This window comes from Sciurus vulgaris (genome assembly GCF_902686455.1).
Source record: "Sciurus vulgaris genome assembly, chromosome: 2".
Classification (NCBI taxonomy): domain Eukaryota; kingdom Metazoa; phylum Chordata; class Mammalia; order Rodentia; family Sciuridae; genus Sciurus; species Sciurus vulgaris.
Window position 1 is genome coordinate 29,970,588 of NC_136462.1, and position 27,266 is coordinate 29,997,853.

Here is a 27,266-nt window from a genome sequence, read left to right on the forward strand (position 1 = left end):
CACACATACAATATGGAAAGATCTACTAATAAATTACTAGGTTTAATAAATTAAGTTTAAAATCATATACATAGGAATTCATAATAATAAAACAAAATGACCCATTTATATTCTTAAAAATCTATATATTTATTTAGAATTGGGTATATAGCTCAGTAGTAGAGCATCTGCCTAGCATGTGTGAGGCCCTAGGTTCAATCCCCAGCACAACACATGCACAAAAAAGTGAAAAAAAGTGTGTGTATATGTGTGTGTATTATGTGTAATATATAAAGTATATTATAAGTATAATATATTAATACATATTACATATATTTTATCTGTACACATTGTATATTCGTACCTATGTGTGTGTGTGTGTGTGTGTGTGTGTGTGTGTGTATTCTTGCTTATCTGCATAAGTATAAAAAATACCAAACCAATTTGTATTACATTACTTGTAGTTAACTTTATAAGAGATTAAAGGAGACAAGGAAATGTTTCATGTTTCTCAGTATTATCTATGTTTATTACAGATATAGTTTTAAAAAATAATTATTGTTTCAAAGCTCCTTATTTTGTGTCATACAATGTTCTGAAAAAATTAATGAAACAACTATTCTTATCCTTGGACATCAATCTCTTCCCTTTGCAATGAAATAAAAACTTTAATCATTATGCTTACTTGATAACCCTTCAAAAATCTCCCAAGGGAGTACTGGTTCTCATGCATCTATACTGATAAGAAGAAAGTAAAAAACTTACATTGTTCTGGCCAAAGATCTGGTGAGGCACGGTCAAGTTTTTCAAAACTTAGCAAAGATGCTTCCAAATCTGTCCCTAGGACAAAACACCCAGATGAGACATAAAGACAGGAAACACACTAATTTCTATTTTATTACATTTCAATCTCAAAGAACATAAACTGAAACACTCAACTGGAGGTTTAGAGATCTGAGATTCTATAACTACTAATGCTCCTTATATAAAACAAATAAATTAGCTGAGTTAGACGGCACACACTTGTAATGCTAGTGATTTGGGAGGCTGAGGCAGGAGGATCTCAAATTCAAGGCCAGCCTCAGCAATTTAGCAGGACCTTGTCTCAAAATGAAAAAATAAAAAGGACTGGGGATGTAAAGCACCAAAGAGTTCAATGCCCAGCACCATAAAAAAAAAGGAAAAACAAAGAAAAATGAGTATCAACAAACCCATCTTCATCCATACTCTCCAGCTTCTCCAGTTACAATCAAGCATCCTTTGCTCCCATGAAAGATAAATTCCTCTGCTGGAACTCTGTATTTCATCTTCTCTTGCTTTGTCAAGTACAACACCTTCAATAATCTTCCTCTTCATTTTCTATTTTCTCTAGACTCATACTCAACACCAAGCAAGTCTGCTTTAGAATTTCCCTTCTGTTATTTTGTTTGCAGTACAGGGGATTGAATACGGGGACACTTTACCATTAACCTACAACCCTAGCCCTTTTCATATTTTGTTTTGAGATATGGTCTCATTAAGTTGCTAAGGCTGGTCTCACACTTGCAATTCTGCTGCCTCAAGTCTCCTGAGTAGCTGGGATTACAGGTTTGTGCCACCATACCTAGCTCTATACAATTCCCTACTTAAAAGAAGAATAATAGAAAAAAAAAAAAAAAAAAAAAAAAAACCCTGCCAGGCATCATGACACTCACCTATAATCCTAGCTACTCAAGAGGCTGGGCAGGATGATCACAAGTTTGAATCCAACCTGAGCAATTTAGCAAGATCCTCTCTCAAATTTTTTAAAAATTAAACAATAAAAAAGACTGAGGTCTAGCTACTGCACCTGCCTAACATGTGTGAGGACCCTGGGTTCAATCCCCAATACTGGGGTGGGATAGGGATTTAAAAAACTATATATTCCCTTGACCCCATAAGCTCCTCCTCATCCTTCACTGTTGAAGCTCTTAAGTTGTCTATCCTGTTCTTTCCTTTCCTTCCTCACTTCATATTCCCTCCTTAACCTACGACAAGGTCTGTCCCTACACGTACGGACAACATACACTGCTGTTGTCAAGAACAACTGTGACCTGTTGTTAAATCCAGTGGTCATTTCCCTTTTCTCCCTTCTGTGACCTCTTTGCTGACTACTCCATTTCTATCAAACCACCAGGCTCCTTTTTCTGCTAGTCCCTGACTCCTCCTTTAGTCTCCTCCATCAGGTCATAACCTAGGCTGGCTCCACTCCTACCTTCACCTTGTTCCACAACTTTACCGTCATCTAGAGGCCAGTGACTTCCTATTTACATTACCAGTTCCAACCTTTCTCCTGAACTTCAGAGTTATATGTTCAACTGGCTACTTGACAACTCTCTCCAGTTACATGTATGAAAACTTAATATGTTTAAAACCGTAATTTCCCAATCCGTGTCAACTCAAGAAACTGCAGTACCCTGAACCCAAACCCAGATTCATTTATCATGCCTCCATTTTCTGAACTGTTCTATAACCAATCTATCAGTAAATACAATAGTTCCTGTCTCCAAATTACTCCACAAAATCAAATGTATTCAAGAAGCCATCACTTCTCTCCCGGACTACTTCAAAAGTCTCTAAATAGATATCCCTGCTCCTGTTCTTACTCCTTCCCTTTCACCCTCAGATCTATTCTCCACAAAATAGCTAGACACTACTTTTTAAAAATGTCAATTATGCTGGGCATGGTAGCACATGCCTGTAATTTCAGCCATATAGGGAGCTAAGGCAGAAGAATTCCAAGTTCATGGTCAATCTGGGCAACTTAACCAGACTTTGTCTCAAAATAAAATAAAAAGTAGCTCAGTGGTAGAACGCCCCAGGTATGTACGTACTACGTGTACACTTACACACAAATTATTAATTTTATTAAATCACAACCCCTAACTACACATCTTTTCAGTACTGGGAGTGGCCACACCAGAGTACTCAGAGAACACTTTAGCATACTGGGTATGATGATTGTCTTGGTTGGTCCACTGTGTGAAAATGAAACATCACGTTTACTTTAGAGAAAGTGGTAGAGCATCCCCAGGTTCAGTCCCCAGTAGCACCCCTCCCAGAAAAAAGTCAATTTGTTCATGTCATTCTCCAACTTAAAGCTCTTCTTTCCAGTTAATTCTTTAAGTACCTACCTACCACGTTCTACAAACGTCTACCTGATCCAGCCACCCATTCATTCTTTGACCTTTCTTCCCCTCTATTCTTCCCCTGGCACACAACAGGTACTCAATATTAAAGTTTGTTGAGTATTAATGTGTGCTTAGCAAGCTAGCTGGTTAAATTAGTTCATTTAATGCTATAAGCCAGGGGTTCTTAATATTTTCTGGATAAGCAATATCTTCAGAAATATGAGGGAAAAAAAACTATGCACTCTCACCCCAGAAAATGCACATATGTATAAGACTTTACAAAATGTGCTTTTATCTAAACTGAATCTGTTTTACCAAATATTCCAAGGGAATTTCCAATTGTTAAAGAACTCATCTAACACACTGATTTATTTAAAGCATTCAAAAATTTGGTCAGCAGAAAAGCTACGTAACACACAAAATATCGATTTTCAAATTCTCAAGAAATGTCACCAATGAGAAGCTCAACCATAACAAAAATAAACTTATGGGGGGGTTAGAATCCAATAAACAATAAGGGTTGTACTACTGCATTCTGGGACATAACTCAGACTCTGCTGTGAGTCTTAAACACAATTGAATAGACGGCTTAACTTGCATTTCAATTTTCTTCTCTTTTAAGAAATTCCAGTAAATTTAGCATGAAAAAGACAAAAGATGCAGAAAGGTAAATTGAAGATTAAAGAGAACTACTTTACACAAACCCGTGCAGCAAGAAAAATTTGCCAGCCTACAGATGTAGAAAGGTAAATTGAAGATTAAAGAGAACTACTTTACACAAACCCGTGCAGCAAGAAAAATTTGCCAGCCTACAGATTATATAAAACAGAACATATACAAAATTCCTTGTACCATTTAATTGCAGAGTGCATGCAGTCTAAACTTATATTGTTACTTCCCTGTCTTCTATGTACTCACGAGTCCCCTACCAAAAACAAAAATCCATGTACCTTGTTCACCAAAAAGCAAAAAGACAAAAGAGTAGATGACCTAAACTTACTTTTAAATCAAAATTATTTTAATTAAATTTTAAAGCAAAGACAGGTGGAATACTAAAAATAAAAGTGAAAGAGCTAAGCAGTGGAATAGTTTAGGATGATAAAAGTGAAAGAGCTAAGCCGTGGGATAGTTTAGGATGAGATACCTTTTTTTTTTTTTTTTTTTTTTTGAAGACAGGGTTTTGTTAAATTGCTAAGGATGGCCTGGAACTTGTGATTCTTCTGCCTCGGCCACCCCAGTCACTGGGATTACAGACCTGTGCTTGTGCACCCAGCTGAAATACTTTAGAGGCTCCATTTAAGTTCAGAATGCTCAATTTGATTTTGTCAAAGTAAAAAAGAAAAGATTCGCTAGAAAAAAGATGTAAGCGACAGAGATGAGAATGAAAACTTTAAAACTCAAAATGGCAGCTGGAGGCAATGAGGTATAATTTTAAACCCAGCAACTCTGGGGCTGAGGCAGAAGGATCGAAAGTTCAACCTCAGCCTCAGCAACTTAGTGAGACCATGTCTCAAAAAAACTTTTTTAAAGGGCTGCAGATGTAGCACAGCGGTAGAGCACCCCTAGGTTCAATCCTAGGTAGGAAGGTGGGAAGATTGGAAAAAAGAAACCATGAAGAGGATTAGATAACCAAAGGGAAAAAAATATTATTCCCAATAGTCTTCTTGGCCAAGGAAAAGAAAAGAAATTGAGAGAAAGCAAGGAAAAAATCAAACACAAAGAACACAGCTCCAAAATCTCCGAAACTTGCAAATATAAAAAAACTTAATAATAAATTAAAAATTTCAATTGCAATTACTTCTATACCTAACAATTTGACTGACTTTGTGTGGTTAAATTAAGATAACATAACTCTACCATTTTATTCTTTAAGTGTATAAATCAATGGCATTAAGTACATTAACGTTATACAACCATCACCATTATCCATTGTCAGAACTTTCTCTTCTTCCCAAACTGAAGTATTAAATAAGTCCCCAATCCCTTAGCTAACTTCTTAAATGCCTTCCACCGCCCACCTCTTCTGGCAAGAGAAGGATCTAAAAGGCAGAACAAACTCTTTTAATTCTGAACATCCATAATTTTTATACCCTAAGTCCCCATGCTCAAAAAACTTCAGACTCAATTGAACATTATTTCTATATATATCTAATCATTCTTCTAATAAATGTTAATTGAAGGAAGACTGCTTACCAGGCACTATGCTAAATCCAGGGATTCATAGACAGAATTTATGACTAGGCATAAAAGGGTCCAAAGTTAACAGAATAACTATGCTGACAATGAAGAGAGAAAGATAGTGAATAATGGTGGAGAGGGGCAACTTCAAAAACTGTTCTGGGAAAAACCTCTTTGGGAGGTGACATCTAAAATGAGAATGGAATTGAAAAAAAAAAAGTGTTTGATTCATCCTTCATCTGATGATTCATCCTTCCATATCCCAAAGCACCCAGCATTTCCTTTTCATTTAGCAGGTACCCAATAATAGCTCTCCTTGGCTTCCACTTCATCTTCCCTGAAATAAACTTCCACGATTCCTTCCAAACACAAAATGTTTGAGGACGGAAAACTACCTGTCAATGAATCGGTGTGGGGCTGCCAACAACAGATGGAAAAATCAAGTTCAAAAATGAGTACAAGAGCCTAAACTCACTAAAGCAGAGTGTACCAAAACCCCCTAACTGCTACCTTGAAATGACTTGCATTTTAGACAACGTATAAGCAGAAATTGTTTCTCACTCTGCCTTAAGAGACAACGCGTAAAGCAGACACAAGTGGCTGTGACATATGCAAGACTACGTTAAAATGCTCAATTCTCATTTCTCTTGAGACTCCAAAGGCAAGAAAACGAGAAAGTACTCCGCTTCTCTTCTGCCGGGGCAACTGAACAAGGAGGAATCATATTTCTCTTGCGGTTCAGTCCCGGGATGAGGTCAGCCACCAATCCCAGCCGGATCTTGAGAGACTCTTCCATCCCGGCTCAATCAGAATAGAGCAAACACTTCCATGGGGCGCCCGGACAAGAAAACTATAGGAAAGCACCTCGTTCCCCCCAATTGTATTCCCTATTCGACCCTCAGCCCCATCCCAAAGGGATTAAGGGAGGGTCAGGGCGATCCCAATCCTTTTGCCTGAAACCAGTCTCTAGCTGGTGCCTTCCTCCACCCGCCCGGCATACCCGGAGACGCTGCGAAGAACTGGGGAGCTGGAGACGGCGACGCATCCCAAGGAAATGAAGTGAAGAGAAACGAGAGGAGCCCAATAAAAAAGTGTAAGTGCGAGGGGAAGATGGTGAGTAAAAGTTCCCAGAGAAGCAAAGAAAGAGATTGCAGGCCAAAAATCTCTAAGCCGGCTCTTACCGTCTGTGGGAGACGCCATCTTCCAACCCATGTCACGTGACGTGGCCAACCGTCGGCGGGAAAGCGAGGATTCACAAGCCACGCCCCCAAAGAGACACCCTATCCCCAACTTGTGACTGAGTCTCGTTAACCCCCAATAGGGCAATATTTGCCTATCCCCGCCCCCGGCGATAGTCACTGCCCTCGTGCTGTTGTTAAAGTGAAGTGACTGCAAAATTCTTGGAGGGTCTATTTACTTTTCTTAGTGAGGGGGTGGGGCCTGGGTCGTGCCCGTGGCCAATCGTGGCTCCCGGTTAGGGGGCGTTTTCCCCGTGTGCTCAGAATAGAGTACCTAAGTCAGGGGCGTCTCCCTATCTTCACCAATGGAATTGGCTGAGGTGGGAGGGGGCTAGAGCGCCTCTGTTTCTGACCAATCATATTTCCAAAGGACTGGAAGTGAGAGGTGGAGTCAGGTGTTCCGGCGAGTGATTGGCTAGAGGAAGTAGTCTTGTCTTCCAATGAGGAGGTTTGGCAGGATGGAGGGCGAGGCCTGGCAGCGGTGCTGCCTGGTAGGCACAGGCCGCAGAGGCTGGAGAAGCGGAGGAGTGATAGCCCGGAGCCATGGCGGCGGTGGTGGCGGCGTCGGCTGTGCGGTCCCGGATCCTGCAGGCGAGTGAGGGTGGCGCCGAGGGACCACGAAACTAGGAATGGATCCTTTCCACCCACTCTCTGAGCAATGCTCCGGCTGGACAGACTTTTGGCCCAGCCTCTTCTTGGCGGACCCTTGTGTTCCTACCCTACCTGTGCAGCCCTGTCCCACCCCCTCACTTCGTACCTTCCCTCGCCCTGGAACGAGCCCTGAATTATCACCCCTGGCCCTCAACCCTTTTCTCCCGAGCCTCCTCTTTTCTGGCTTGGCCCACTCTCCTCCAGTCTTGCTGTGTCCCTGCTGTCACGCGCTTGCTCTCACCTCTCGGTCCGCCCACCGTTTTCCTTTTCACCTCTGCACCAGCCACCTCTCTCTCCCTTTTCTGGTCACCTCACTTAGAGCTCTTTCCCCTGCCAGGAACGTCCAAATTGCTCCTTTCTCCCAACTTCTCTGTCCATAATCTGAGGTAAGGGGTGGGCACTCAAGGGGTCAGAAAATGAACTTTGAATCTTGTAGAAATGCACACTGGGTTTTCACCAAAGGCAGCCATTTACTAAGCTGTTTTTCCCAACTGTTATAACTCTTTTTGTATTTCCCACAAGTTCTGTGCAAAACTTTCCGTTAAACTTTTTCTTGCGAAGTTTCGGTGTTCATGTTGGAGGTAAAGGGCACATTGTTATGCTACCACTATGTTCCACATACATTCAAACGATCAAACATTTCCAAAACAAAAGCTAGAAAATGAAAGCAAGCAAGTCAATTAGTTCAAAATTTTTGTCATAAAGTCAGCTTCTTCAACACCTTCTCAACTCTGCCCAGGGGCGTTGAGTGCTCTCTTGGCTCTGGAGTCGAGGAGAGGTTGTAAAATAACACAAGCTGCATGCCTGAAGCCTGTGATTCCCCAGCTTTGTTCATAGCCTTTCCCCTGTTGTTCTAAGCCTACCAAGGACTTAGAATGTGAAGCAAGAGTTGCTTCAGGGAAGAGTCTCAAACCTATAAGGAACAACATTGCCTTTCTACTCATTACATTCAGCTTGGGAACTTCTTTTATGTTGTTTCACTTTTAGGTAATATTAGTATTTATCAAGTTCTGATGAGTTCTGCAGAAACATATTTTCAAAATTCTTGGCAGAGCCAGCAAAGGTTCATGTTTGAAAATGCTATCTAATAGAATGGGCTAAAGGGGTTGGTCTGGCTTCACTCATATTTCTTGCTGTTATCCTAGTTCTACTCTTTTTTAATAGCAAGGAAACTATATTTCCCATTATTATCTTGTTGAAATCTTTCACTGAAATTGGCTTTTTCCTTCACTTTTTCCCTTATCGAAATGAATCATTGAAAAAAAATGAATTGTTGAGAATATTAAGAAGGTATTTTGACTTTTGCATCAAAGAGGAGAATCTCTCTTCCTATGCACTTTATTTTAGAAATATTAGATGCTATTTTTTTATTTATTGGAAGAAATCTCTGAACTAACCTGAAAGAGAAGAGAAGTAATAATCCTTAACCAACTAGGAGTTGCTGTAACATGAAAATTTGCTAAAGAGTAGTCTAAGTCAGAAGAGAGTGATCCAAGTTACTGGGGAGGTTGAGGCAAGAGCATCACAAGTTCAAGGCCAGCCTGGGCAACTTAGAAAGACACTATCTCAAAATAAAAATAGAGCACTTCCTGCACATGCATGAAGCCTCGGGTTCCATTCCCAGGACCACACACACACACACACACACACACACAAAAAGTAGTCTAAATCCTGACAGCCATGAATATAAAGAGGACTATCAAAAGGATTTGTAGAGGTGAGGGTTCATGTTTTAGGTTATTTTATGTATTCAGCTTATCTTCTCTGTTATTGAGGTTAGTAAAACTGAACCAAGAACCTCTCTCTTTTTCTTATGATATTTTCATACTATTCAGAAAACCAGTCTTAGAGACTCAGTGACTTGCCTCAGTGATGTACAAAAAACAAAAGCTTCACAATTGCATTTGGCTTCTATTCCAGCTCCACAACTTTCTAACTTTCAGAATATTTATGAAGATTAGAATTAATAAATATAGCTAAGTAAATTGTCTGACATTTAATGTCACCTTGTTAATAACTGATGGAACTGGGAATTCAGGACTTAAATCTTGGAATCTTTTTCTGTGTGGGTACTGTCCCAGACTTTCAGTAAAAGACTCACTGAAATTTCCTCTAATGTAATGCAATAAGTGATAAACAATAGGTGTGCCCAGTGTACTGCAAGGACATAAGGAAAAAGCCTCAAACTCAACCCGTATAAGTCAGGAAAAGTTTCCAAAAGGGTATGACTCTGGGCCTAAGTGTTCCAAGACTAACACTAGCAGGTCATTAGCCAAGAGAAGAAGAGAGTTCCTGGTAAAGAAAATAGCAGGTAGAAAATGGGCATCTCATCTGGAAAGCAGAAGTTTGGTATGACTTGTCATAGGATATTTTCTTCAGCAATGGTGCTGAGTGTTTCTTAGGAAATGAAGAAAAGATGTCAGATTTAACATGACTGGTCGAAACCTACATCATGTACAACCAGAAGAATGAGAAATTATATTCCATTAAAAAAAAACATGCATATTGGTGCATACCTGTAATCCCAGTTGCTCTGGAGGTTGAGACAAGAAGACTAAAAGTTCGGGACCAGCCTCAGCAGTTTAGTGAGGCCCTAACCAACTTAGTGAGACCCTGCCACAAAATAAATAAATAAATAAAAACAGCTGGAGATATAGCTCAGTGGTAAATTGCTCCTGGTGATGGTATATGCCTGTAATCCCAGCTACTCAAGAGACTGAGTCAGGAGCCAAAGCCAGCCTGGGCAGTTTATCCAGATGTAGCTCAGTGGGAGAACACCCCTGAGTTTGATCCCCAGTACTACAAAAACAATAGAGCTATGCTAGGAGGGAAAAGAACTATATGATAATGTTCTGTGGTACCAGATATAGTGTCTATTATGCCCCTTTACAGGAGAGAGGCTGTATATAAGTGAAAACATAAATCTTAAATGGCCTAAAACATTCAAGTTCGCTGATCAGTGCATTTTCTGCCCTATGAGAAAGAGCAAAATAAGTAAATGAAATAAAAATATTGCCTGGTGAGTATTCATTCTGCATTTTTTTCTGATGGTGAGGATTGAACCCAGAGCCTTGCCCATAGTAGGCAAGCACTCTACCACTTAGCTACACCCCCAGGTCTTCCTTTTTAAAATTTTATTTTGAGGTAGGTTCTTACTAAGTTGCCAAGGCTGGCCTTGAACTTGCTATCCTCCTGCCTCAGCCTCCCAAGTAGCTGGGATTATAGGCATTTACCACCATGCCTGTCTTGTTCTGCAAAATATCAATGAATACTTACTGTATTCTAGGAACTATGCTATGGGCTGAAGCCACAATGGTCTATTGATCTAAGGTGAGAGGTACTTAATAACTAAACAAGCTTAATGGCTTGATTAATATCCATAAAGTGAAAGGAAAAAACTCCACAATCAGGTACTTACCCCAGACCTAAGGTTGAGGATTTCTAGACAAAATGTTGACCAAGTAGACACCTAAAAGATTAGGAGTGAACCAAGCAAAGAGAATGAAACAGTGCCAGCCAAGAGCAATTAGCATGTGCAAGGGCAAGAGTGTAAAACATACTCAGAATGACTGGAACAGAGAAAGAAAGGAGGAAAGTAGCAAGCCTTGAGACCTAGGGAAACAAAAATACTACGGAGAGTCTTCCAAGCAACATCAAGGAGATGAGTCTTTATCCCAAGGGCAGTGGAAAGCCATTCCAAGGGTTTGTTTAAATCGATTTCCACAACATATATATAAACTTTCTTTAGAATTACAGTGTGAGAGTGACATTGTAACTGACCCTCCCTCCTCCATTCACTGATTTTCCCTCTCAAATAATACTGATAGGACACATTTCTTCCTGTAAGGTACTTGTGGCATTTTAAAAATAGCCTTACTGAAATAAAATTGGTATAAAATAATCTGCATATTCAAAGTGTACAATTTGTGCCAGGCATGGTAGTGCATGCCTGTAGTCCCAGCGACTCAGGAGGCAGAGATAGGAAGTTTGCAAGTTCAAAATCAGCCTCAGCAACTTAGTGAGGACCTAAGCAACTTAGTGAGACTGTCTCAAAATAAAAAGGACTGGGGATGTGGCTCAGTGGTAAAAGTGCCTCTGGATTCGAAAGACAGAGAGAGAGAGGGAGGAAGGAAGGAAGAAAGGAGGGAGGGAGGGAGGGAAGAAAGAAGGAAGAAAGTAAAGAAAGAAAGAAGGAAAGAAAAAGAAAGGAGAGAAAGAGGAAGGAAGGAAGGGAGAGAGAGAGAAAGAAAAAAGGAAAGAAAGAAAGGAAGGAAGGAAGGAAAGAAGGAAAGAAGGGAAAAAAAGAAAGAAATTGTACAATTTATATGGTTTAATGTTTTTTTCAAGATAATGAGAGCCAGGTGTGGTGACACAGGTCTGTAATTCCAGCAACTTGAGACCCTGAAGCAAGAAGATCAAAAGTTCCAGATCAACCTCAGCAACTTATAAAACCCTGTCTCAAAATAAAACAAAAAAAAAGAGCTGAGGAGCCAGGCGCAATGGCTCACATGCCTATAATCTCTGACCTCCAGGCTAAGGTAGGAGAATTGCAAGTTCAAAGCCAACCTCAGCAAAAGTGAGGCACTAAGCAACTCAGTGAGACCTTGTCTCTAAATAAAATACAAAATAGGGCTGGGGATGTCTGGGGATGTGGCTCAGTGGCTGAGTGCCCTTGAGTTCAATCCTTGGTCCACAAAAAAAAAAGGAGCTGAGGATGTAGCCCAGTGGTAAAATGCCCCTGGATTCAATCTGCAGTAACAAAACAAAACAAAAATGACAATCAACATAATGAACCATCACCAAAAAACAGTTTTCCTCTGAGCCCCCTTTACCACATTCCCCATCATTCCCTAGTAACTATTAGTCTGCTTTCTCATACTATTTGCATTTTATAGTTTTTTAATATAAATGAAACCATCCATTATGTACTCTTTTTATGTCTGACTTCTTCCACTTGTCATAATTATTATAATCACCCATGTTGCATGTGTCAATATTTCATTCCTCTTTACTTTTGAGTAGTATTCTGATGTATGGATATAGACTTTGGTTTCATTGTTCACCTATCCAATGGTGGACATTTGGGTCATTTCGAAGTTTTGACTTATTGCAAATAATGCTGTTATGAACGTTTGTATTCAAGTATTTGTATGAGCATTTATACTTACATTTGATTATGTACCATTTAATCTATGCCTACATTGATTATACATATTATTTATAGCTTATTACATATATATTGATTGTTCATTGTCTTCAACACCTGTTGTATTATATACCATGCTAAATATTTCCTTACTGTTAGATTTATGGTGACATTTTCCAGGCCCCAAACTATGAAAATATCATAATGAAAAAAATTAAATCAACCCTCTTCTGGAAATTTGAAACATGATCATTATGATTTATTATTTTCTCAGTTTGCTGTGTCTCATAGTTTCATATATTTTTTAAAAGTATACAGCTTTTGACAACAAACACCAAATTCTTTTTCATACCCACAACAGCTAATATAATATACATATAGTAACCATTTGCTGCATTTTTAATAATACTCTGCTCTCATTTATCAAATTATTATTTTATCACACAGGTTTCTTCCAAAGTAAACTCCACCTGGTATTCAGCATCCTCCTTCTCTTCTTCAGTGGTGAGTATATTTATCACTGAAAGTTGACTTCAGAGAAGGAATCCAATATAGTTTGGGGGTATTTCTTTTTATCTTTACATAACTGTGATCAGAGGATATGTGAAATTTTTTATCTTGGTTTTCTTACCTAATATTTTGACTATTATTTTGTGAGTATTATTATTATTCCAAGATGGTCTTTATAGTTGTTGTTGTTTTTTTTAAGTGCTAGAGATCAAACCAAGGGACATGTACCTGCTAGGAAATTCCTCTATCACTGAGCCACATCCCCACCCCTATGATTATGATTTTTTTTTTTTTTTTTTTTGGGTGCTGGGGATCGAACCCAGGGCCTTGTGCTTACAAGGCAAGCACTCTACCGACTGAGCTATCTCCCCAGCCCCTGATTATGATTTTTAATGACTGTGTAGCATTCCATCAAGTTGATGTAGCTTGAATTAACTAATAATTTCTCTATATAACATTTGGGTTGTTCCTATTTTTCAATATCATAAAGCATTTTTACATAGTTTTTTGGGGGCTGGGTTTGTGGCCCAGTGGTAGAGCGCTTGCCTAGCATGTGTGAGACGCTGGGTTTGATCCTCAGTATCATATAAAAATAAAGGTTCATTGACAACTACAAAAAAAATTTTTAAATGTAGTTTTTTTCCTTCTTTTGGATTTTATCTGTTCTGAATTTTACTTACTATGCCAGAAGGTACAAACATTTCTGTGACTTCTATAGATTTAGACTTTGGCAGGAGCACAAGGTTTAGCTAAGTTACCCAAGCTGGTCCCGAACTTGTGATCCTCTTACCTCAGCCTCCTGGATATCTGTGACTACAGGTATATGCCACCACTCTTATCTTCTTCTAAAGAATTTATTGAATCTGCCAGATAGTTGTCCTCTTCTGAAATCTTTACAGTTGTTTTTACAGAACATCTGTCATTTCTGTATGTAAAATCTATTAAACAAGGACTGCTACTCAAAGTCCTTTCCACGTGGAAGTATGTACACACCGTGACACAGCAGTCCTTCACCTTTATTGGTTCACAGACGCTGTATGATCTAAATATAGTTTGTCCCCTCCAAAATCCATGTTAAGGTTTGATTGCCATTGTGTAGGTGTTGGGACGTAGTGCATAAAGAGGTGGTTAGGTCATTAAGAGGAATGAATGATATTCTTGCCCACTTGCCCTTCCTGATTTTCTGCTGTTATTCTGAGGTCCTTGCCAGATGCAACTGCTTTATTTTAAACATCTAGCCTCCACAACTCTGAGATAAGTAAACTTCTTTCCTTTGTAAATTACCCACTCAGGTATTCTGTAAGACAACAGAAAAAGAAAACTTGGACCTCTGAAAATTTAGTGAAAGTGACCTCAGAAAAGAAATACATGTAGAAAGAACTATTTAAATTTTTTTATCATAAAGGTAAGAGTACATGTACTAATGTGACAGAAAGTCAATGGGGCCAAAAGGCCATAATTGGCTACTCCACATAGTGGCTTCTTTTTTAACCATAGGTTCCAAGTGGGGGCTGGGGATGTAGCTCAGTTGGTAGAGTACTTGCCTCTCATGTACAAGGCCCTGGATTCAATCCCCAACACCACCACCAAAAAAAAAAAAAAAAAAAGGTAGTAGAAGTTTCCAAGTGATGTGTTTGCTCATGAAGTTCACTGAGTAAATAGCAGGGAGTTTCTCCTGCTCAGAGAGAAAACGGTGTTGAGAGGTGCTGCTGCATTTTAATAGAACCATAGACAAGAACATTGTATATTTTTTTCCTGAGGCTAACATTCCTAAAGACAGGAAGATTCACTTTATCAACCTGAACTTCTTTATGAAAGGGAAAGGGAAAAAGAAGCAAAGCAATTAATATAAAAGTTTTTTTTTTTTTTTTTTTTTTTTTTTTTTTTTTTTTTTAATGTGTGTGTGTGTGTGTGTGTGTTTTATTCCCCAGCCAACAGTAAAACTCTTCATTGATGGCAAATTTGTTGAATCCAAAAGTGACAAATGGATTGACATCCACAACCCAGTAAGCAAAATTGCTTTGGGACTCAAACTAACTAGCCTGGAATTCTGGGAACATGGTGGGAAGGTGGGGACCTGGGGACTTGGGTGTCTATCATGAACACATAGTGCTACCTCTGTGACTAGATGGAACATGGAAAAGGTAGGACATTGGCAAAGTATGATGGCTTCTTTTTCCCATCAGGCCACCAATGAGGTTATTGGTCGGGTCCCTCAGTCTACCAAGGCTGAAATGGACGCAGCCATTGCTTCCTGCAAACGTGCTTTCCCTGCCTGGGCTGATACATCAGTGTTGAGCCGGCAGCAGGTCCTGCTCCGCTATCAACAACTTATTAAAGAAAACTTGGTAAGACATCTAAATGGTATAATTTTCTACACTGATGCCTATGGGGCTTTGGTCACTCCTCCAGAGAACTTTTCAGCTGCCTTCCCTAAGTCTGCAACACCGAGACATCAATCATGGCTCTCTCCCTGTTCTGCTTCTCCCTCAGATTTGTTCTGTCTTGGCTACCTGAGAATTAAAAGGAGGAACATGGGGACTAAGGGTCTAGCTCAATGGTAGAGTGTGTGCTTAGCATGCACAAGACACTGGGTTTGATCCCAGAACTGCAAAAATAAAAGGACTATCCTTGTATGAGTTTCTATTTGTGTGTTTTTTCTCTCTAGAAAGAAATTGCCAAGTTGATCACGTTGGAACAAGGGAAGACCCTAGCTGATGCTGAAGGAGATGTATTTCGAGGCCTTCGTAAGCTGGGAAACCCTTATGGGACTTTAGGAAAAGAAAGATAGGAGTCTTTCACTGGCCTGATCACAGCCTCTGGGCTGAACAGAACAAGATAAAGCTAAGCAGTGTTCCGTGTGGGGAGCTGGTGGCCTAACTTCTTCTTCTCTGTTCCAGAGGTGGTTGAGCATGCCTGTAGTGTGACATCCCTCATGCTGGGAGAGACCATGCCTTCTATCACCAAAGACATGGACCTTTATTCCTATCGTCTGCCCCTGGGAGTGTGTGCAGGCATTGCTCCATTTAATTTCCCTGCCATGATCCCCCTTTGGATGTTTCCCATGGCCATGGTTTGTGGAAATACTTTCCTAATGAAACCATCAGAGCGAGTCCCTGGAGCAACTATGCTTCTTGCTAAGCTGCTTCAGGATTCTGGTGCCCCTGACGGAACACTGAACATTATCCACGGACAACATGAAGGTAACTTCCCTAATGCATGTGACTACTTAATCTGGCCACCAACAAACTAAGATATTGAGTGATGACTGGGTATTTTAGAATGAGGAAACTAGGAAGGAAGGGACTCACTAATAATCTCCATGATTGAAGGTAATGTTTGTTGACTGTTTCTGTATCTGTGCTAAGGTAACTAACTGAGGAGTAGCAGTGCTTCTTGCCCTTCACTGTGCAATGGGACTCCAAAATTATGAATTAGGATCAAAAAGAGAAAGTTATTGACTTATTTAATCCTCAACAACCCTTTGAGGAAGTATTATTTTTCTATTGTATAGATGAGAAAATTGAGGCAGAGTGAAATTAATTTGCTGTAAGTCACTACTGTAAACTATGAATTTTAGGGTATGTATCATAAGGCTGACTCTGCTTCTTGCTTTTAAATATTAACACCATATCACCTCTTATGTGACAGCACAATAGTTTCTGAGACTCTCTGTATATAGCAGCAGTTGAGGACATATTATGTTCTTATTGTTTTTGGTACTGAGGATTGAACACAGGAGTGCTTTAACACTGAGCTACAACCCCAGCCCTTTTTATTTTTGATTTTGAAGTAGGATCTTACTGAGTTGCTCAGGACCTCACTAAATTGCTGAAGATGGCCTCAAACTTGCGATCCTCCTGCCTTAGCCTCCTGAGTCACTGGGATTATAGGCACGCACTACTGTATCCAATTGAGGACATATCACATTTTTAAAGAAAAAAAATGGAAATATCCAGTTTTGAAAGCCTGTTATTTTAGAGGAAAATAGGACTTGTAGTTTTTCAGAATTAGACTAGAAATAGGAATTCTGGAATAAATAAAAAAATACTGAAAGGGTAGAGGCTAAATAGAATTTGTAAAGAATTTAAGGGAAACAAAAGAGAGAATTTCACAATGGCACTTGAGTGTAGAAAAAAAATTATGAGAACTTCTTGTTCATATCAGTGGGTAAAGGGAAGATTTGCCATGTTGAGAAACCTATGGCCATTTGTTCTTTTTTGGTGACCATTTATTTTCTTCTCCAAGCTGTAAATTTTATTTGTGATCACCCGGACATCAAAGCAATCAGCTTTGTGGGATCCAACCAGGCAGGAGAGTATATCTTTGAGAGAGGATCAAGACATGGCAAGAGGGTCCAAGCCAACATGGTGACTTTTTATTCTTTTTTCTCCTGAACTTTGTTATATGTTTATAAATTATCTAGGAACGGCACTTCAATAGCAGGACCACTCACCCCACTAATGCCACTGTTTATTAATTACAATTTCATACTGAATGTCTTCTCCTTAACCATGACCATGTTGATCACCTTTATCATATACAACTAATCTTGATGACAAGGGACATATACCTTCCTAAGAATGTTATTCAGATTCTTTGGGTGTTCAGCAGTAATAGCCAAATTCTGGTTCTGGCCCTGTTTCTTTCTTTCTTTATACCATGCTCTAAGCCCTTAATCCTTCCTTCTTTTAAGGTACATCCTAAGTAGTAGTTCCAAGGCACTGAAAAGAACCAAAAATCCCCATATGATATGTGAACATGCTTTAATTTTTACTGTTCTCTTACTAGTTTCTTGCCAAATGCTTAGCAATACTTTAATGCTAAATATAAAGTCCTACCACATCTTTCCTACCCTTCTTCCTTCAGCTAACATTATTTTTCATGACTGAATGTGTTTTGTTCAATTTGACTTAAGCCCCTCCCACCTCAGTCCATATTTATGCATGTGTTCTGTTCAACATTATGTATAATGGGATTAAATTAAGTAGTAGACATGATATATACCCACACACTCAATTATACTTATCTAGAAAACTGTGAAAATTAATATGTCATTCTACACAGACGATGTGTATGTAGTTATATATCTAGAAGTCTAGAAGCAAGCCATATTGAAGAAACTCATTCTAGATGTTATGTATCAGGTCTGATTTTGACTTTCAATTGGTTACTGACTTTTTAAATTATTTATTTTTGGTACAGGAGATTAAACCTAGTGATGCTTTGCCCAGTCCTTTATATTTTCTGCCTTGAAACAGCCTCACTAAGTTGCTGAGGATGTTGCTCTGTTGCCAAGGTTGGCCTCAAACTTGGTGATCCTCCTGCCTCAGTCTCCCAAGTTGCTGGGATTGCAGGCATGTGCAGCTTGGCTAATTACTGGTATTATTATTACGGGCAGCTCTTTGTTTACATTACTCTTCATTTAACTGGAAGACAACAAATTATTCCCTAAGTTAGAAAAAGACATTTTCCTTGGTTTCTGGATGCAGTTTTTAACCTGTTGGTTTGAGTGTGATTGGGGCTTTTTATTGCCTTGGTAATGGTTTTGAGCTAAATACATAGTTTATTAACTAGGAAGTGAAGAAAAAAATGTGGAGACTTGCTTGATGTTGCTAAGACTTCGGCAGTATTAAAAATAATTTCTTTGTCCTCAAAACAACAAAGAATGAACTCTCTAATCCTTCCCTTAAATTCTCATTTGAAATCTCAGATTCTGTGCTTTATTTCTTAGCTTAATTATATTTGGCTAAGGAAGACTAATGCACATTCTGTGTTTCTTTAGGGAGCCAAAAACCATGGAGTAGTCATGCCAGATGCCAACAAGGAAAATACACTGAACCAGCTGGTTGGGGCAGCATTTGGAGCTGCTGGTCAGCGCTGCATGGCTCTTTCAACAGCAATCCTTGTGGGAGAAGCTAAGAAGTGGCTTCCAGAGCTGGTGGAGCGTGCCAAAAAACTGAGAGTCAATGCGGGTAATCACTTATCTACCCAGCAACTTTAGATTTTGTATCTTTGACACTAGCTCTTGGTTTTAGCATTAACCTTGACCAGTGGAAGCAGTCATGTCTTCTTACCATTGCCTCTCTTTAATATGTACTTGTCATTCAGATTCATATATTGTTAGCAGACATATTTTATAAGTCCTTAGTCTACTTGTATATTGTTTTACAGGAGACCAGCCTGGAGCTGATCTTGGCCCTCTGATCACCCCCCAGGCCAAAGAGCGAGTCTGTAATCTGATTGATAGTGGAACAAAGGAGGGAGCTTCCATCCTTTTGGATGGGCGAAAAATTAAAGTCAAAGGCTATGAAAATGGTAACTTTGTTGGACCAACCATCATCTCAAATGTCAAGGTGAACAACTCAATCATTTCACAAATATGAAAGCTGAAGGCATCTTAGAGGCTATGGAAGCTATCCTTCTGATTTTTAAATGAAGACACTTAATGATTAAGACCACAACTCTTGCCAGGATTGTTCACTTATTTTAATTTGGAGTCTGAATAAGTCTCCTCTCCTGAGTTCCAACCAGACTTCTTTCTATCATACCAGTATTCAGCACACTTTCCATGAAGGGCTAGATATTTCCAGCTTTTCAGAAATGTATAATCTCTGTCACAACTCCTCAATTCTGACATGTAGTGTGAAATCAGCCATAAACATTAGGTGGCTGTGCTCCAATAAAATTTTGTTTATGGACATACATTTGAATTTATATCATTTTACATGTCATGAAGTATTCTTTTGATTTTTTTTCAACCATTTAAAAAAGAAGAAACCATTCTTAGCTGTGGACTGTACAAAAACAGATAGCCACATTTGACCCACAGGTAGTAGTAGTTTGTCAACCCTTGTCTTATACTATAGTAGTTACTTATTTAGGGTAATTTTGTCTTCCTTCTTGTTACCTACCTCATAGCTACTGAAATGTCTCAATCAATATATCAACCCCCAACACTTGTTGTGTAACTAACTACTCTAGTCTCAAAATTTAGCTACATCTTTATGGCAAAGTGCCAAAAAGAAGTGATCTGTCAATTTTTGTCAAAACTCTGAAAGTCTCTCAGTTGACATTCATGACTAAATTGGGATTAGGAACCTATACTCCTGAATAACCAAGGATTGAATGTAAGTGTAATAGAAATTAAGTCTCTTGGCACAAAATCAATAAACACGGCTGGTTAGGTGTAGTGGTGAAGGCTGGTTTGAGTGTTTATGTATGACATAATACCAAAATACAAATGTAGAGAGTTAAATTTGGGAGGCAAAGGATACATGAGAATGGAGTGTAATGAGTAGAAAGGCAATGTTGTTCCTTATAGGTTTGAGACTCTTCCCTGAAGCAACTCTTGCTTCACATTCTAAGTCCTTGGTAGGCTTAGAACAACAGGGGAAAGGCTATGAACAAAGCTGGGGAATCACAGGCTTCAGGCATGCAGCTTGTGTTATTTTACAACCTCTCCTTGACTCCAGAGCCAAGAGAGCACTCAACGCCCCTGGGCAGAGTTGAGAAGGTGTTGAAGAAGCTGACTTTATGACAAAAATTTTGAACTAATTGACTTGCTTGCTTTCATTTTCTAGCTTCTGTTTTGGAAATGTTTGATGTTTTATATATATTAGATTTATAAGAAATACATTTTATGTAATTTTTTGGTAACAACAATTATATGAAACAAGTTGTACAGTTTTTACAAAAGAAGCTAGTGTTGTATCATGGGAACTAAAAGTACAGTACTTAAAGAGTATGATTGTAGTAAAGAGGAATTTCAAGTTGTTTATATGTTGATAGATTGGAAGATGGAACAGAGTTTTTTTTTTTTTTAATAGGCAATTTAAAAATAAAAAGAGATTGCTAACATGAAAGCAATCCATGTAAACTAGTGGGTAGTAAGTGAAATTACCAGATAAGTATAAAATACGTAGAATCCAAAAAGCTCACTTCTTTTCTGGATGCATCGTTCCTGGCAGCCAAATATGACCTGTTACAAAGAAGAGATTTTTGGTCCAGTTCTTGTGGTTCTGGAGACAGAAACATTAGATGAAGCCATCAAGATTGTAAACGACAACCCCTATGGAAATGGAACTGCCATTTTCACCACCAATGGAGCCACTGCTCGGAAGTATTCTCACCTGGTGGATGTTGGACAGGTTTGTAAACAGAATTTCTAGAGATTCTCACAGCTCTTAGGGATTCCTAAGAGGAGACAGTAGACAGTGATCAGTCATTGTAGCTTGTGTAAAGATTGCCCCTTTAATCTTCCACAATGCTCCATATTTCTTCCTTAGGAATAAAAGTTCATAGAATAGAGAATGGGGTGGAAGCTAGCAATTTAAAATGGTCTCTCCAAAAAACAAATACCCCCCCCCCCCAAAAAAAAACCATAAAATCTAAATTGATTTTTTTAAAAAGAAAAAATAAATTAGTCTTTTATGCTTCTAAATAAAGAGTCTATAGTTTGAGTCCTTTGCTTAGTATTTGATGTAGATTTGTTCTGCTTTAGGTCGGAGTGAATGTCCCTATTCCAGTGCCTTTGCCAATGTTCTCATTCACTGGTTCTCGATCATCCTTCAGGGGAGACACCAATTTCTATGGCAAACAGGTAACTTTTGAGTCCATTTTTTTTCCTTTAAGAAACTTTTCTTGAACATATTCAGGAACAAGGATTCTGCCGAGAAGGATGTGCCAGCAGCTTCTGTGGGGTCACCTGTTGTTTTGCAATATTTCTCAGATAGTCTCCTAGAAAAGATTTAGCAAGGGCAGGGAGGGAAAGAATAGAAGTTGAGTGGATTGGACAAAGTAGAATGAAGGGAAGGGAGAAGGGATAGGAATGGGAAAGACAGTGAAATGAATCTGATATAACTTTCCTATGTACATATAACACACCACAGTGAATGTCACCATCGTGTACATCTATCCACAAGACTGGGATCCTAGTTAGAATAAGATATATTCCAAGCTTGTATAAATATATCAAAATGGTTTATACTGTCATGTATAACTATAAAGAATAAAAAATTTTTAAAGTCAATGAAATGCTAACAAAGTTGCTTCTTCTTGAACAACTTAAGGCAACAATGTTGGGGGAAAACAGCATGAGGAAGTTTAGGACTTTGTTTTGGGGGTTTTTGTTTTGTCTCGTTTTGTTTATTTTAGTTTTTGTAGTACTGGGGATTGAACCCAGGGATGCTTTACCCCTGAACTATATCCTCAGTCCATTTTTCTTTTAATTTTTTTTTTTTTAGTTGTGGATGGACCTTTATTTTATTTATTTATTTACATGTGGCGTTGAGGATCAAACCCAGTGCCTCACAAATGATAGTGCTCTACCACTGAGCCACAACACCAACCCCCACAGTCCATTTTTTGAGACAGTGTCTTATTAAGTTGCCCTGGCCTTGAACTTGCGATCTTCCTTGCTTCAGTCTCCTGAGTAGCTAGGCTTACAAGCATTCACAACCATGCCTGGGAAGTCCAGGCCTTTGTATATGCCATTTTCTCTGCTATTCTTCCAGAAAGAAATCACCTCTAATCACCACCACCCCTTTCTTTGATGCTAGGTAGTATCCCTCATGTGTTCCCATTGCATATATTTTTCCTATAATAGTTGTTTATCAAAAAATTTTTTGAGAGCTGGGGAGATAGCTCAGTTGGTAGAATGCTTGCCTTATAAGCACAAGGCCCTAGGTTCAATCCCCAGCACTGCAAAAAAAAAATTTTTTTTTTTGAGGGCTGGGCTCAGTGGTAGTACTTGCCTAGCATGCAAAAAGACATAGATTCAATCCCCAGCACTACAAAACAAAAAAGAAAGAAAGAAAAAAATTATTGAGCACCTTCTTTGTATCAAACACTTTTCTAGCCAGACACGGTGACACACACTTGTAATCACAGTGATTTGTAAGGTTGAGGCAAGAGGATTGCAAGTTGAGGGCGGGGCAACTTAATGAGAACCTACCTGTCTAATGATTTAAAATAATTAATTAAAAATTATCAATCAGATCACATAACAGATATGATAGTTATGACCATATGGTTAAGATATGGCTAACGGGTTAAGAAGTCAACATTGCAAGGCATGGGAAAGCAGGCCTATAATCCAGTGACTCAGGAGGCTGAGGCAAGAACGTATCAAGTTGGAAGCCAATCTCAGCAATTTAGCAAGTCCCTATCTCAGAATAAAAACCAAAAAGGACTAGGGGTATAGTGCAGTGGTAAAGCACTCCTTATTTCAATCCCCAGTACCAAAAAAGAAAAAGAGTCAACAGTCAGATATTGAGAGATTCATTATCCATTTTGTACATTTGTGACAGTTTATGCAAAATCGACTATATTACATAGACACTCCTCAACTTATGATGATAGGGTTACATCCCAATAAACCCATCATAAGTTGAAAATATCATACACCTAACCTACTGAACATCATAGTTACTCAACAGAGTATACAAGCCTCATGGTTGGGGCTGATAATTTGTATTGCTTATTGCTAGTCCAGGAAGAGATCAAAATTCAAAATTCAAAGTACAATTTCTACTAAACACACATTGCTTTTGCACTGTCTTAACTTGGAAAAATAGCAAATCATAGACCACCTGTAGTTTGATCAAGCATTTCTTCTAAGGGAAACAGTAAAACTACTGTTTAAAGTAGTTTTTCTCCATCTGGGGTTGTAGTTCAGTGATAGAGTGCTTCCCTCGCACATGTGATGCACTGGGTGGATCCTCAGCACCACATAAAAATAAATAAAGGTACTGTGTCCATCTGCAACTAAAAATATTTTTTTAATAGTTTTTTTTTTCCTCCCACAAACTGCTATCTCGGTTTAATTACTATAAATTACCCTGGTAAGACAGGCTTCTTGGAGGAAAAGATATACACAGCTGAAGTCTTAAATCCTTATGTTATTAAATTGCACTTGGCATTCTGGAAAGAAGACATGAAAGTATTACCTTACATAATAAAACATGAAAGTCAAGCCCTGCATGATACCACATGCCTATAGCTCCAGCTACTTGGGGGCAGGAGGATCACTTGAGCCCAGGAGTTTGAGACCAGCCTGGGAAACATGGCAAGACCTTGTCTCAAAAAAAAAAAAAAAAAAAAGAAAGAAAGAAAGGAAAATGTAAAAATTAGTTTTATCTTTGCTGGGTGCGATGGTGCAAACCTGCACACCTGTAGTCTCAGCAACTCAGGAAGCTGAAGTAGGAGGATCACAATTTCAAAGCCAGCCTTAGCAACTTAGCAAGGACCTAAGCAACTCAGTAAGGCCCTGTCTCAAAATTAAAAAAAACAAAGAGGGCTGGAGATGTTGCTCAGTGGTTAAGCACCCCTGGGTTTAATCTATGGTATCAAAAAAAAAAAAAAAAAAAAAAAAGGTTAGTTGCATCTTTATGTTTAAATTTGCTTTCAACATATTAAAATGGCCCAGATTTTGTCAAATAATTCTAGAAGAGCATTTAAATCAAGGAAGTTTTTTTTCCTAATATCTTTCTAGTTTGCTAATCATTTTATGAGTGTTAGATCTGCACAATGTATGCTTTCTTTCTCCTCTTTCTTTTTTTCTTTTTCCTTCTTAAGTCTCCCTTGCACACTGTTTTTCTTTTTTAAACAATTGATTTGCTACAGAAACTTGGTTGCCACTTCAGTACAAAGCTCATTATTACACAATTATCAGAAATGGCCTAACATATATATTTCATACTCTATTCCTTTTTCCCCCCATGGGAAGGAAAGAAAAACTAACAATTATTGAACAGCAGTAACTGCTAGGATATTTTTGTGTGTCATTCATTTTCTCCTTACAACATTTCCATAATGTGCATGTTAAGTCAATAAGGCTCAAGGTAAAGGCAGGACAGTACAGTAGCACACACCTATAATCCCCAAAACTCAGGAGGCTGAAGCAGGAGGATCACAAATTTGAGGCCAGCCTGGCAAATTAGTGAGACCCTGTCTCAAAATAAGAGCAGGGAATGTAGCTGAGGGGTACAGCACCCCTGGGTTTAATCCCCAGTTCTGCAAAATAAATAAATAAATAAATAAATAAATAAATAAACAAATAAAAAACAAAAAATAAGGGTAGAGACATGATTTGAGTTAAATCTGTTGACATGGCACATGATATTCAGCTCTGCAGTAGAATGATCTGCAAGGGGCTGGTGATGTGGCTCAGTGGCTGAGCACATGTATAGCATGTACAAGGCCCTGGGTTCAATTCCTAGCATCAGAATTTACAAAGAAAGAAAAAAAAATGTAACAGAATGACCTGCAAGTTTAACAGATTATATTGTCCTATTTTTCCATTTAAATACTCTTAACTTATAAATTCTAATTTCAGGATATTAATAATGGCTAAGGAAGGACTATTTACTCTGTGTCAGGTATTATACTATTTTAGATTATCTCATGAACAACACATTGGATTTTGGTTGCACCTATTGCTCAAATAGGAACATGAATAGCACTCACAGAACAACCTTGAAAAGTTCATTCAAAGAATCATGAACTTCCCCCACGAAGTATATGTTAACTCTTGCTATTCTCTTTGCTGTCTTTAGGGAATCCAGTTCTACACTCAGCTAAAGACCATCACTTCTCAGTGGAAAGAAGAAGATGCTACTCTTTCCTCACCTGCTGTAGTCATGCCTACCATGGGCCGTTAGAAACAAGTTTCTCCAAGACTCAGTCCATCCTGAGAAATCTCTATTCTTGACCAGCTTCGTTTGTCAACTTTGCTCAGATCAGATCCTTGAGATTGGAATATGTTGTTATTAAACTCTTTCTCAGGACTCTTGGCCCCTTCAAAGTTGCTGTAGGGAGACCCATAGTGTAACACTAACTCCAGATTTTTATTTGCTCTTCATACTTCTGCTTTGAAGGCAACTCTTGTAACTATAATGCTTATCTGGAATAAGAGCTTAGATCAGTTTTCTAAAACCTTTTCCCCTTTTCTAATGACCTGAAGGAGGGTAAGGTCAATGTATGTACAGATGATCTTCCAAAAATTGGAAGAAGAATCCTTGGATGGGAAAAGAGAATAGAACTAGTTCATGAACTCTGGTTGAGCCACCAAGACAGCCCTCATCAATGCCAGTGGGCAAGACCCCTCTGACAAGTTTTTCTGAGTCTCTTGCTCATTCCCTCACTGACACAAGGTATAATCAATCCATTTCTATTTATCCCAACATGGTGATCACTGCTCTTTCTCTTCTTTGCCACTTTGTTGTCCCTGTGATTCATGACCACTAATTCTATCATTGTTCCCATTTCTGCTTCTTAAAATCAAGTCTCAAGGATACCTCAGTATGCAATGGATAAATTAATGTTTTATGTGCCAAATGTTAAGTTTCAGGGTTTACTTCAACAATCATTTATCAGTGCTTCCGTCATTAATTCAGATGCAAAATAGTTTTCTTAGAAAATTATTTCAAAAGTTATTTTAGACCCAGAAATCAAGGAGGGGTCCACTCACAAAACTGCATTAGATTCTTGCCTTACACAAGTCATATATGCTATTATTTGCCAAATTTTTTATTTTTTTATTTTTAAAATTTTTTGGTACCAAGGATTAAACACAGGGGTGCTTAACCACTGAGCTATGTCCCCAGCCTTTTTTATTTTTTGAGACAGGTCTTGCTAAGTTGCTTAGGGCCTCACTAAGTTGTTGAGGCTGGCTTTGAACTTGCAAAGCCAAATCCTCCTGCCTCAGCCTCCTGAGTTGTTGGAATTATAGACATGTGTCACCACACCTGGCTTGCCAAATTTTCTATATTAGTCTTTTCTCTTGCCTGCATTTATCATTAGTGATACCTTTTAATGAGAGAATTCCTCATCTGATTAATTAGGGTCTAATAAATTTTTAAGTTTTTCAGTACTTAAAGTAGTGAAGAAGAAATGCTTTGACAGTCTTCTCCTGTTAATTCAGCTGCCTTTATCCTTTTTTTTTTTGATACATCTTTTTTTTTTATTTGATTGGAGATTCAATCTGCAGATGCTTTACCACTGAGCTACATCCCCAGTCCTTTTTAGTTCTGATTTTAAGATAGGGTCTTACTAAGTTACTGAGGGTCTTAAATTGCTGGGGCTGGTCTCAAACTTGCAATCCCCCTGTCTTGGCCTCCTGAGTCCAACAGGCATGTGCCACTATATCTAATCTTGAAATGAGAATGGAAGTTGAATTGGGGTTGTGGCTCAGTGGTAGAACCCTTGCCTAGCATGTGTGAGGTACTGGGTTCAATCCTCACCATTGCATATAAATAAATGAGTAAAATAAAGACCCATCAACAATCAAAATAGATTTTTTTTTTTTTTTTTTCACCATCCCAGTTGAATTGCATCTTCCTGAACTAGGGGAAGACTGTTGGCTCTGATGGCATAACCCTTAGGCAGATGCCGTCATTTATTTTTCTGTTTCTC

General features: G+C 38.7%; 3 protein-coding genes and 1 long non-coding RNA gene across 4 annotated transcripts in view; 2 read left to right on the forward strand and 2 right to left on the reverse strand.

The window, feature by feature from the left end:
* Nucleotides 1–6,886, reverse strand: part of LIN52 (lin-52 DREAM MuvB core complex component) — a 109,463-nt gene extending 102,577 nt beyond the window's left edge. Inside the window, exons 1-2 of the mRNA XM_079129861.1 lie at nucleotides 6,488–6,886; nucleotides 745–819 (exon numbers count right to left, since the gene is read on the reverse strand). Coding sequence (XP_078985987.1) covers nucleotides 745–819; nucleotides 6,488–6,518 — 106 coding nt within the window. The 5' untranslated portion in view covers nucleotides 6,519–6,886. The remainder of the gene's footprint in view (nucleotides 1–744; nucleotides 820–6,487) is intronic.
* Nucleotides 2,858–4,142, forward strand: LOC306655439. The gene is made up of 2 exons (XR_013762260.1): nucleotides 2,858–3,795; nucleotides 3,875–4,142. It is a non-coding gene; the product is annotated as an uncharacterized lncRNA (long non-coding RNA).
* Nucleotides 6,887–6,983: 97 nt separating the features above from the next.
* ALDH6A1 (aldehyde dehydrogenase 6 family member A1) lies at nucleotides 6,984–27,143 on the forward strand. The gene is made up of 12 exons (XM_079129801.1): nucleotides 6,984–7,135; nucleotides 12,789–12,845; nucleotides 14,783–14,857; nucleotides 15,038–15,199; nucleotides 15,520–15,598; nucleotides 15,752–16,054; nucleotides 17,100–17,221; nucleotides 18,637–18,826; nucleotides 19,026–19,207; nucleotides 20,822–21,001; nucleotides 21,355–21,453; nucleotides 25,409–27,143. Exons 1-12 carry the CDS (start codon nucleotides 7,088–7,090, stop codon nucleotides 25,511–25,513), a joined length of 1,602 nt encoding a protein of 533 aa, XP_078985927.1. The 5' UTR covers nucleotides 6,984–7,087; the 3' UTR covers nucleotides 25,514–27,143.
* Nucleotides 21,453–27,266, reverse strand: part of BBOF1 (basal body orientation factor 1) — a 46,899-nt gene continuing 41,085 nt past the window's right edge. Inside the window, exon 12 of the mRNA XM_079129803.1 lies at nucleotides 21,453–21,590. Within this exon, the coding sequence (XP_078985929.1) occupies nucleotides 21,579–21,590 (12 nt within the window). The 3' untranslated portion in view covers nucleotides 21,453–21,578. The remainder of the gene's footprint in view (nucleotides 21,591–27,266) is intronic.